This window comes from Atta colombica, unplaced genomic scaffold (assembly GCF_001594045.1).
Source record: "Atta colombica isolate Treedump-2 unplaced genomic scaffold, Acol1.0 scaffold126, whole genome shotgun sequence".
Classification (NCBI taxonomy): domain Eukaryota; kingdom Metazoa; phylum Arthropoda; class Insecta; order Hymenoptera; family Formicidae; genus Atta; species Atta colombica.
Genome location: NW_017259213.1, coordinates 6,198,842 through 6,211,212, shown reverse-complemented (window position 1 = coordinate 6,211,212; position 12,371 = coordinate 6,198,842). Strand labels below are relative to the sequence as shown.

The 12,371-nt window shown below is 31.4% G+C and overlaps 2 protein-coding genes across 5 annotated transcripts in view; one reads left to right on the top strand and one right to left on the bottom strand.

Annotated features, from left to right (window-relative positions):
* The window catches only part of LOC108695197, a 9,938-nt gene extending 7,494 nt beyond the window's left edge, over positions 1-2,444 (bottom strand). For 3 of the 4 annotated variants that reach the window (XM_018204987.1, XM_018204985.1, XM_018204986.1), the window contains exons 1-2: positions 507-1,546; positions 181-247 (exon numbers count right to left, since the gene is read on the bottom strand). In XM_018204987.1, the coding sequence (XP_018060476.1) occupies positions 181-247; positions 507-524 (85 nt within the window). In that variant the 5' untranslated portion in view covers positions 525-1,546. Of the gene's footprint in view, positions 1-180; positions 248-506; positions 1,547-1,717; positions 1,857-1,930 lie in introns of those variants that run through there. The other variant, XM_018204984.1, reaches the window with a different exon arrangement.
* LOC108695202 (dysbindin protein homolog) overlaps positions 1-12,371 on the top strand; it is a 25,075-nt gene that overhangs the window by 1,707 nt on the left and 10,997 nt on the right. The gene's annotated exons all lie outside the window — the stretch shown is intronic.

Here is a 12,371-nt window from a genome sequence, read left to right as displayed (position 1 = left end):
ATATATATATTTTAATATTTAAATTTTTCAAAGTTTGAATATTTCAAAAATATTATAATTATTCAAAATTTGACATAAGAATATGATCTCATATTTATATGTCAATCTGTACAGAATTATACTTTATAGAATTAGTATTAGTCTATGTTACAACTGATTATTGTTATACAAAACACGTACCGAAATTTTGCAACAGCTCCACAGCGCCGTCCTCATACATCTTATTTTTTGCAGAAAATTTAAATTCCTGAAAATTGTGATACAATCGGATTATTCATTTTCGCAATCTGCGAATAAATAAGTAATACTCGGAGTTTTATCGAGCAGACGGAAAATTTTTATATAACATCCGATTACATCAAATCTGCGCAAATTTATTAAATATAAACAGGCACGCAGATAGTTAAAGTCTCGCTTTATAGCGAGAGGTTTTATAACGATTTGCAATTTTCCTATTTTCTCGCAAGTAACGCGTTTGTATATTGCGGCAAGCTTTTTATACTTACAGACATTGTTGTCAACATCGGCTTATCCTTGGGTGAACAATCTCGGACGCTATAATCGGCACGAACATCGCGTACTATCAGCGATTATTGGCCAATACTAATACGCGCGCACTATCACCGGTTGTTCTCATTGAAACCCGAAATTCGGTGATTATTCTCAATTGAATCCCCAATTCGAGAAGCGGGCGGTCTTTCGGTAGCCGCACGAATGACCGCGTTGGATTCATAACAAACTGGAGCACAAGAAGAAGATTAAGATAAACTACATGCGACACCGGCGACTTGACATTTCTTTAATAACCTTTCGAATCGGTAAACGCAAACAATGTTCAACGGTAGGTAAAGTCAATTAATTACGCGCGCTTTCTTGGCGCATTCGGCGGGAGACAGCGGGTGAGAGAACTGAGAGAAAGAGAGAGAGAGAGAGAGAGAGAGAGAAAGAGAGAAAGAATCAGCCTCTCATTTCGTCGCACGGACCGCAGCCGCGTCGCAGCTGTGAATCAACATAAAAGAAAAAAAGTGATCGATCTTCCTTGCCTAGATGCCGTCACGCGAATATGATTACTCCCGCGCTTTTGCTCGTGAGTAAATTTTCTCTTACACATGATTACGACATGACGCGACAGTATCATGACATGATCACTTCTGTGGTCGGTCCGTGTATACACGGCACTACTACACTCGTTTTCGCTTCAAACAGTTCAAACGGGATTCAGTGACGTGATGTGCATTCCCCGGCGGCAGCCACGGCTATGATCCGTCGCCCTGTTCCGCGTCCAGTCTGAAGTTTATTATTAGTACCGAGGTACCCGATATGGGGGGTAGTAGCAAAAGATGTAGGTGACGTCGATCGCGCACGAGCGGCAGGATAATTAACTCTTATATGAATTGTTGAGGACGAGTTCAGAGTTTTTCAGATACGTCGTTTTGTAAAGACGCGCGCGCGCGCGCGCTCGTGAGGTAGCGTGCGCCGTTTGCCGTTTCAGACGGCGGGATTATTACTCTCCCTCCCCTCCTTCTCTGTCCCACCATCCAATATTCCTCCCCCCCTTCTCTCTCTCTCTCTCTCTCTCTCTCTCTCTTTCTCTTGTTCTCTTGCTGTTCCCTCCCCTCCACCCTTCAACCTGCTCTTGCCGCGTCTCTTGTCCGCTAGGGGAGGGGGAGGAGATTCACTCTTGTCATGCTTATACATATGCGTGATGTATACTTACGCACGTGTATGATGCATCAGTGTTCAGATCCTTCGCGAGGAACCCAGCAAATATAAAAAGTATTATTTCGACGTGACGGCGGCCAGCGAGGCAGTCCAAGGCAAGCGGACGAACGGATAATAACAAATAGAAGATGATGCTAAGAAAGAGGAAGAGTGACGTGAAAAGAGAGAAACCGGTAGTGGTGGGAGTACGAATGAAAATTAAGTTAACCTAACGTGTACTCAAGTACGGGTGGGGAACCAATGGGAGACGGCGAACGCTCGTAACCACAACCTGTTAAACTATTCTGTGCCAGTCGTCCCCTTTCTGCGCATACCCGCTTTTCCTACCATTCTACCCTCCCTCCGTCTTCGCTACCCTCTTCCACCACGTTTCCTTTTATCCTACTCGTTCTTCTTCCCTCCCCTCCCTCCTCCTCCTCCATCGTTCTCCTCTTCTTTCTCGCTCGCACTCGTACTACCAAATGCTCGTGGCTTTCAACTGAATCCCTCATTCCATGCAATTCCCCAGCAAAACCGTCAACGCCAACTGTCCAATTGCCGTCTGTCATCCATTGTACTTAAAAGCACCGCCGACGATTTACATCCATAATTTCGCGATTGTTCTTCTGGTTCCGTGGAAATTAAAACCGCACCTGCTTCTTTTGTTATGACATATTACCACGTAGCACCACGTAGTCGTTATGACATTGATCCATACAGTCCGTGTCGGAAATACCAACCAGTCTTCGACTCAAAGCTGGCAACATACCGTCATGATGGACGCGTCGTACTTTACTCTTTGCTGTAATTAAATTTCTCGCAGTTGGTTTCATCTTGTATAAAGTATAATTTATTATCGCGTAAAATATATTTCTCTTTCAATACAATCAATTTAAGTTAACTGCTCTACTTTATATGAAACTTTTAATCTTATCAAAGCTAATCTTAAGAGTAGCATGATTAATTTATAACTTCGCTAAGTTTCCTTTTTTTTTATTTCACGATACTGATTACGATATTTGATATCTGAGAAGCTCATATGTGCATAATATGAATAATCAATTGCATAATATTGCATCTATAATACAGTCATAAAATATCTGTCATAATATATCTGATGTTTGTGCATATATAAATGACTGATTCATTTTAAATATATCGATTTTTCTCTCGAAATAAATTCCTGAAAAAATAAAATTCTAAAATATCAAATATAAGTTTTACAATTTTAGGATAGTATGTGCATGCAAATTTTTTATAACGTATTTTTGTGAGATACATTCAAATAAAAAAACAATGAATATAACTTTTTCATGCAATTTCCCTAGTTATTTTGTGCATAATAAAATATGAAAATTGTTTAAAAAATCGATAGTTTTTGAAAATTGATTACTTTTCATATTTTATTATATAAAAAATATCCCCTAATCTATTAATTTCATATTTAAATTTTTATTTGCAGAATAATTTAATGAAATTGCATTACATAGGAAAATTAAATGTTTTTATTTTATAAAATATCGATATTACATTGATATTTTACAAAATATAATTTAAAAAATTGCATTATATACTACATTACTCGTTTAAAATTCTAAAATTTTCGTTTGAAATATTTGTTTAAAAAATATTTTATTCGAGAAAAAAATTGATGTCTTATTAAAAATGAATTTTTAATTTAACACTTTGTATACAAACTGAAAAAATAAGCGAACCATATTTTTTCCAAAAGTTAATTTGAAGAGGGAAATCTATAGTGCACAAATAGTGTAATTGCATCCTGAATAACCAGTTTAGCTTGTGGAATTCACGCGAGCAAGGCGTGGCCGGTAATGGTTAGAGGTCGATGAGGACGAATATAGTAGGGGAACTTAACGGAACCTGTCGAAAACGGCCGAATCTGCCGTCTATTGATCGTAACGAACCTCGGTCCCAGACTTCGTGTAGCACAATACCTGGATTCTATTTTTAGACGTTCCTTTTTTCGGGGATTGGCTCTTTTTAATTCGGCGGACTTCAGACAAAAACTTCGGGAATGAGTAGAATAATTGAGATCTGAACTCATTTGTATGTTACGTCCCTGAAACAGAAGAAAAGAAAGACGACGCGTTTGTGTGTAAAACTGTTCAAAATGGAACCAAGTATATATTTTAGAATTATACTAGTTATATAGCTTAAAAATAGTCTTTAAATATTTTGTGCGCCCTTTGTAGTTAATCAACTCAATGTCATTATTACTTACAGTGAATAGAAATCTGTCAGAGACCGCCTCCAGTCGCAACGCTTCGCTCGTCGTCTACAAATTGCAATTAATTGTATATAAAAGTCATTAGTCATATTACTTGTTTGCTTATTTATTTTATAACAATGATATGAAAATTCATAGTCTGATGCTTTTTATCTGTTAATGCAATAATAAATATTTAAAAGTTAATCAAAGCAGTGTAATCAACCAGTCAGACGTTGCTGCGATTCTGCGCTGTAAAGCTGTATGCATACAATTGGGTGGTCAAATATGCACCCGGTTGCCACTAGTATTTACATTCCGAGAAATACTTGATTATCGATCCCTCCCATCCCCCACTCTTCGCCACTTCCGTTCTACCGCTAGTAGAAACTCCATACTATGAGCAATGACTGCGTTAGTTTGGCGCAGAGAAGGTAATCCCCTTTATGGAGCAGGCAAGATTATCACGATATAGTAGCGGCGTAACTTTGGCACGAGAAGTGGGAGGAGGAAAAGAGAGGTGGAAGAGGAGATTACGACTGGAGGAAAGGGGTAAGAGGGAGGGAAAGGATGAAGGAAAAAGAGATGGAAGACACTTCGTATAACGTACATTGACCCACCATTTCCCTCTGTTACTTCCCCTCAAACCGATTTTACCACAGTTGCGCACAATATTTTAAGCTCGATTTCTTCTTGATGAGTTTTGTTCAAGTTACGTCCCTCGAATAAAGAGAAAGGGGGACAGAATGTGAATTCTCGACGTTTCGTTATTCGTAATTACGAGATTGTATCTCACAATTTGTTCGAGCTTATCATAATACCGTATGTAATATAGAGGTTGTAATTTGTATTCATTATCAATATTAATGTGCAAATTTAAATTATGTATAATATTTTAAAACTCGGTTATCTGAATCTGGACAAACTTATTAAAAATAAATTAAACTTTCTTGTTATTATAAAAGAAAATATGAATAAAATGAAATGAAAAAATTTTTCATTTCACACATATACAGCTATTACAAACTCTATAACGTATGCTTTATTATAAGGGAATATAATATAAAAATATTCAATGAATATTAATAGCTTGCTGCAAAAACAGAATAATATGACCATTATAACTTAGTCGTATAAATTATATCAAACATTTGCATTCAATATTTAAATATGCGATATAATACACGTATATTGTATATTGTATTCCAGTTTCTGAATAATCACGTGAAATAACGCGCTGTATACGGCATAATAACGAAATATATATACCTACAGTATGTAGGTACATGTTGGCTTGTATAGCTAACGGCAATAACCGAGTACAAGCTAACATTACTCAACTGCAACGTAGGTTAATGCGCCCGCAGAGCGCGCAATAAAAATAATAGCTCTTCCCCTCTTTCATTCCGCCACTCCTGCTGCGAAGGGCAGAAGAGAAATAGTGGAATTTTCCACGGTCGTACTGCGCCTGTGTCGCTGTTGCTGGTCAATCGGTCGCTGCCGTTGCTGGTACGCTTGCTTGTCCTCATCCTACGTGATGGAACAGCAGAAACGACCGACTCAACAGAGAGCGAATGCCTGGGAATGTAGTGGGGAGGTGGGAGAGACCTACCCCACTGCCTCGAGTACCTTCATCTCCTCGCTTCCATTTCTTCGCTCTTCGGATTCTTCCTCTCATCCCGCATCTACCCGAGAGATCCATCTCTATCCTAGAACCTTCTACCCATTTATTGCTATCAATAAACTTGTGGATCGTTATAATGCAAACTCATAAATTCCTTTTTCTTTGTATAAGATGATGTCTTCATTTTATTTTTCTTTTATATCCTTTACTTTACGGCTATGCAGGTATTATTAACATTCATTACTGAATGAAATTATTTGTGATATTGGATTTTACATTTTTTTTCGAATTTTACAAATAACATTTTAAAAAAAAAAATCTAAAAAATTTTCGAATCACATGACATTGCATGAAAATTTTTAACGACAGCCATTTTTCACGAACAGAAAAGACTGAAAAAAACTTTCTTTTCACGTTGAATATTAAAATTATAAAAAAATTACAACATTTCATACATTATATTTTTCTTTTTTCTACGTTTTCTTTTTACTCTATAAACTCGATATATCATGCGTTATTTTTTGCGACGCAAAAGTAATATTGAGAGAAATATTACTCCTTCCTCAATGATGAATAATTCTCTTTGATATTTTAGTTTTTTCCTGCATGGACATCAAGTATTATAATTACTTGAAAGGTAATTATAACATGCTAAGAGTACGCGAGCGTGGTAATAGTTTATCAACAGTACGGTAATATTTTCTCGTGACGAGGTTAATATATAACATGACCTCGTTTGTTGACCTCACTGGTTGCTAAGCACCACAGTCGTACCGGCATTACCGGCGTGGCATGGCGGAGTGTGAGAAGGGGGAGGGCTGAAGCTTTAGCGACGTTGCCAAATTGCTCACGAATGTATATGTGATCTAACCACCAACACGATGCAACCAACCAATCAGCAGGCCAACCGACCGTTCGATGCATTGAAAATTTCTGGTATCATGAACGGAACAGTTGGGCAATTATGTGCAGAACCAGCGAGATTAATCGCCCAATTGACAACCGTTTCCTTTCACGATAATATTTTTCTGTTTCTTTTTTTGTTTGTAAATTGTACAAATCCATGTATGAATTGAAAGTAGTAATATAACAATTAGAAAAATTAAATATAATTTGTGAAATACACAGGCAGTGTCTACAGTAAAAACGTACATCAGCACAGCTGCAAAGTAAAGAAAATATATGGATATACATATATTAATTTTGCTTAATAATAATAAAAAGAATAATTATTATTTTTAATTTATTTGAAAATAATCTTATTGTCTCGCAACAAGTTTTGTTTTTCTGTTCAAATTAAGCTCACAAATGAAGTTAAAATATCGATTCTTGCGTAATCAAGAAAAAGTGCAAAAGTACCTAATGTGTTTAACTGTTGCGTGATGATGCTGACTTGCTACATTTGATCATGTTAAGCATGATTATATAATTGGTGACCAACTTCGAGCAATTTACTATTCAAAGCTGCGAATTATTTTTAGTCTGCGTGAAGCATAGAAAGTCATGATCCAATTCTTGTTAATCTCGTTAAACATATAAATAAAGTATTTTATGTTTTTTCTTTTTCGATGTTACAATAATGAACTCGTAAAATATATTTTATTTCTTCATTGGTAATAATAGTATATTATTGGTAATATTATTTATTTAATTGGTAATTATTTATTTAATTGGTATATATTATTGGTAATAATAGATAATAAAATATCAATAATTTTAAAATATTATGTTTTATATTATGTTTAAATATAGTTTTCTAAAAAAAAAGATATGTCATAAGGAACATATGTCGTATTAAAAAGTACTAATAACATATATAAGTCTAAAAATGAATTATTAAAAAAACAGTTTTAAAATATTAATTAAAAGCAGATATAAAATTATTGCAAATGTAATCATATAACTATATTTACATTATAATCAAGTATTCTAATTTAAATATGGGATTATAATTGTTGTATGTATATTATAAGCCATATAAGAATTTGATTAGTGTTGTACAACGTTAATATTTATCAGTTATAATCAAGTAATTTAAAGCTTCGTAAAACTTATTTGATATATAATTTAAAATAAAATTTTTTATGTCACAAATTTTATATCGTATAAAATGAAGAAAATACAGTGAAATATAAAAATTTTTTTTTTTATGTACTTGGATCGCTTTCCCAACTTGTGTTCCATATATCTGTTTTTTTCTTCTTCAATGTGCATATCAGATCACAATTTCTTTAGAGAGAGCTGTTTTGTGGCTATGTGACTTGCCCCCTGAGAGGCTGACCTGGAATCAGTACCCTGATTCTGTAACTTTTAACGACAATGTCGGCATCGTTGCGTATACTTAGAGACTTTCTACAATAAGCCATTACCTACTTAAGCTTTAAGTAAGTCGTAAGAAATTGACCAATTATAGTTCAATTTTCTCACACTCGATTAACTAATCAATTTCTTACGACTTAAGATTTAAAATGATGGCTTGTTGTAGAATATTATACATAGCAAAAAAGTTGTACAATGATAATATAATGATATCGAACTGTTTGTTGTGTATTAAAAGACAGAATTATAAAATATAAAATTAGGGTACAAAAGCATTTTGATATTTTCTTTTAGATTTTTTTTTTCTATAGCGACATTTGAAATAACAACCAGAGTGATTTCCTGTTTCTCTTTTTTGGTAAATTTTCAATAATAAAATCGAAATATATGTGGAATCGAATCCGAAACTCATGATTATGCCAATGAAATAATTCGAATAGACTCTAATAAATAAATCAATAAATTAAGCTTTTTAGAGCCGACATGGGTTATTAATATGTAACTATATACAATTTATTCAAAATTAAAAACATAAACGATTCGATCCTATTCAGTATAAATTAATAAATCTTATAATACGAAAACATAAATAAGGAAATCGATTATGAATTAGCCGTTTTTGTAATCAACCATACATATATATTATCCCATATATATTTGTTTCAAAAATATATTTTAAAAATGTAAAAAAAAACTCAATTTTTTTCTCTCAGGTAGTATTTCAAAATTTAAATGAATGATAAAAATGCTGTCTATATGTGGGGAGAAAAAAGAAGACAGTGTGTGCATATTATATTCCTATCCAATGCGTGAAGATGATACAAATGCTGAGGCCGTAATCTATATTTTTAGATTACGAACATCTGGAAAAAATAAAGTTGAACAGTTTCTTAAGTCTAGTTCGAAATTCAAGCTTGAGATGTTTGATAAAACTTTATTTTAATCAACGAAGAATATTACAATAAAACATTAATGATCAAAAAGTTAATAATTATTAATAATTATTATTTATTAGTCGCAATAATTGTAATTGATTATTAACAATTCATTATAATTAATAAATAATTATTAAATATTAATTAAATATTAATTATTAAATAATGATTTAACTAATTAGTTATTCATTAATTATTAATATAAAATATATTGCTTAATTGTTTATATAAATTGTTTATATAAATTGCATTATTTGAAAAATGGGCGTTAAATATGTCGATCGATACTGAATAATTCCATTCATATTTAAATTTGCTATCAACATGATTGATTTGCTTCTAAAACAGAATTATGCTTTACTTAATGTCTTCTTCATCTCTTTTACGAATTTATTTTTTGTCACTAATTTATATTTTATTTTAATAATTAAACAATAATTAGAAAGAAGAACTAATGATGAACAATCAAATGCAATTTCAGTGTGTATGAAATGATTAACACAATTTGAATGTTTCAGTTCAATTTTGAACCATTCAATCTTAAAATATATAAAACAATAGTTTCACATTCTCAATTGTACGTGATAAGAATGATCCTGGAGCTGTAAGCTTAATAAGTGTCAATCACAGCCGGTTGATAAGTCTAGTGAATTATGGACTATTATAATAGGTGAAGCAAAAAAATAAACGACCAACAGCACGAATGAATAATAGGACAACATATCATGGACAATACACAAATGGTATAAAAATAAATATAATAAGTGCAAAAAGAAGTATAATTAATAAATCAATAGACAATCAGTAATTAAAATATTTAAATTTCAAGAAGTCGGAAATTTAAAATACACAAACACACTGTTAATAACATAAAAAGGAAGAAGATTATTATTTAATATTTTAAGATTGTTAATTTTAAGATTGTTGAAGATGCTTAAAATTAAACTGAAATGTTGTATTTTCAATTCAAATTATGTGTCTTTAATAAATTGTGTTAGTCATTTTACTTTACATTTCATATCGAATAGATTTTGATGATTTATGAATAATGCAATAAAGGGGACGTCCATAATTTTATATATTTATAATATATAAAATGATAAAATGGTTTGCAGTTTGCATGCTGGCGTATTCTTACTCACATTATTCTAATATGCACTATATATGAGTGTTAGATTAACTTTGACAAAAAATTGAAACAAAAAATTGTACACGAGATTGAAAATTTGAAATTCTATTTGAATTAGTGTTGTCGAAAACTTGTATTGATATTGGGTCGTCCGTTCGTGCCGATTTTGAAGGAAAATTGAAATGCAGAAGATTTAAATTTTTAATTTCATTTATTAAATTTAAATCTTTTGCGGCACGAACTTTCTGGACGACCCAATATTATACAAAACAATTATCATTATATTTTTTTATCTACCTCAGTGTTCGAGACATTTTAATTAAAATATTTAACAGAGGAATTCCAGATAAGCTACTCATTGTCAGTATAGCCTTGGAGTATATTGTAAGGTATAATTTTATTGTCAGTCAATTTTTACATATCTAATGACGCTTGAGGATTCTTTGTTTTACATTTATAATAACGAGCAGCAAATATGACATACGAGATTATACGGAGATAATGAAATTAATAGTTAATAGTCATGGATCTTTAGAAACTAAAGAATACACGATATTATTATATATATAATTCAAGTTTTAAATTATATACAGTTATTACGTTACATAAAAGCTATGTTGTTTATCTAATTATTACATATTGCAACATTTATTTTCAATTTTTTTCGTTCTGCTGTTTAAATAGAAAAATTGCAGAATCATATATGGTAAAACGTAATGACTTACTAGTATTTTAAAATGAGTCGTTTCAAACTGCTTGCATCAGAGTAAAAATAAAATTAAATTAACTGGATTCTATAGAAGAGCTCAATATATCCTCTACTCGTTATTTGTGACTGCACTATGAATTTAACAGAGCATTAGTAAATCATGCAGGTTGTCTGTCTGATTCGATTATATCAATTATTTCTCAATTTGTTCATTGTGTTACTGTTATTAAAGCAAAATGCAGACCGTGGTCATGATGTAATATTTCATATTCATAGGTATTTAGTTTATATTTTCGTCACGTTTGTTTAAAACCAAAGAGGAAAAACTCTTTGTAAAGTAGAATCGATACGGCCAACCTAGGCATACTAATATACTGTGAATGTATACATATCTGTTTTTTTTTTTTTTTTTGGTAGTTTTGTTATTCATAATGAATTTTAATTCACTATTAAACATTTATCAATCAGTTTTTAATTTTAGACTCAATAAAAAATAAAGCTTAGGTAGATAGGATCTGGTTATCTTAGATTAAAAAACTAACTTGGAAAGTTTTTGCACTTTTCAGGTTATAAAAAATATATATCATTTTGTTTTTTAAATTATTTCATAATTTATCCAAATTCAAATTAAAGAAAGTTATTTATATATTATCAGTGCGTTTCTCACTCTGATGAAGTGGACGATAAGGTTTACGAAACGGTATTAGCGATCACAATACGGCGATAACCCGAAAATCCTTTGGCACTTCGGAATATCCGTGGAAGCTTTAAAAGTATTATCATTCATATATTCTTTTTAAAATTACGGAACGACCGTGTAAAGACCGTATAAGAACATAAATATGATAGAGAAAGCCAATGAATGGTCAAAGATTTTAGATGTTTAAATATCAAATAATACGATATACGATATATATTCTTTGTTGAAATATTTAAAATATTCTTTTTAAATTCAATACATTAGAGACCTTAAAAAAATCTTTAAAAAAAGTATATATCGATACATAAAAATAATAGTACTTCATTATTAAAAAATTTTTTAATGTAAAATAAAAAATTAACTAATCAAAAAAATATAAATCCAATTAGTCAAATACTATTGACAAATCTATAAACATATTTTTATCTACAAACATATTTTTGCAAATAATATAATATATAATATTTTTAAGTACTGATAGAATTTTATCTTATTTTTCGATAATTTTATTGTTATTTAATTAAAAATCATATAAAACGAATTAAAATGAAAGTAAGGCATAAAAATGTCCAATCACATTTTTAATTTTTAATTTAATATTCTTTGGATTGTAAGAGAGTATATTTTTAAAGCGAAAGCCGCGAACCATTCTGTGGAATTTGATATTACTTATAACATTGCATTTTGTGAAATTTGATACTTCTTATAACATTGCATCATTGCAGCATCACTAAATATAATTTATTATTTTCCTATTCTAATAATAATTCGTAAATTTTTAGATATTAAACATTATTAATAAGAAGTTATTAATATTCTTTCCTATTTATAACATTTATATATATTAGGTGTACAATTTTGCTTCCGCCGTTTTTTTTCCGAAATTCGAGGCTTTATTGTAAAAAACTAGTTATACATTTATGATTCAAAGTATTGTCCATCGCTGGCCACTACTTTCTCCCATCTTTCGGGTAGCGTACGAATCCCGCGTCGAAAAAACTGGTCATCTTTTGAGGCTATCCACGAA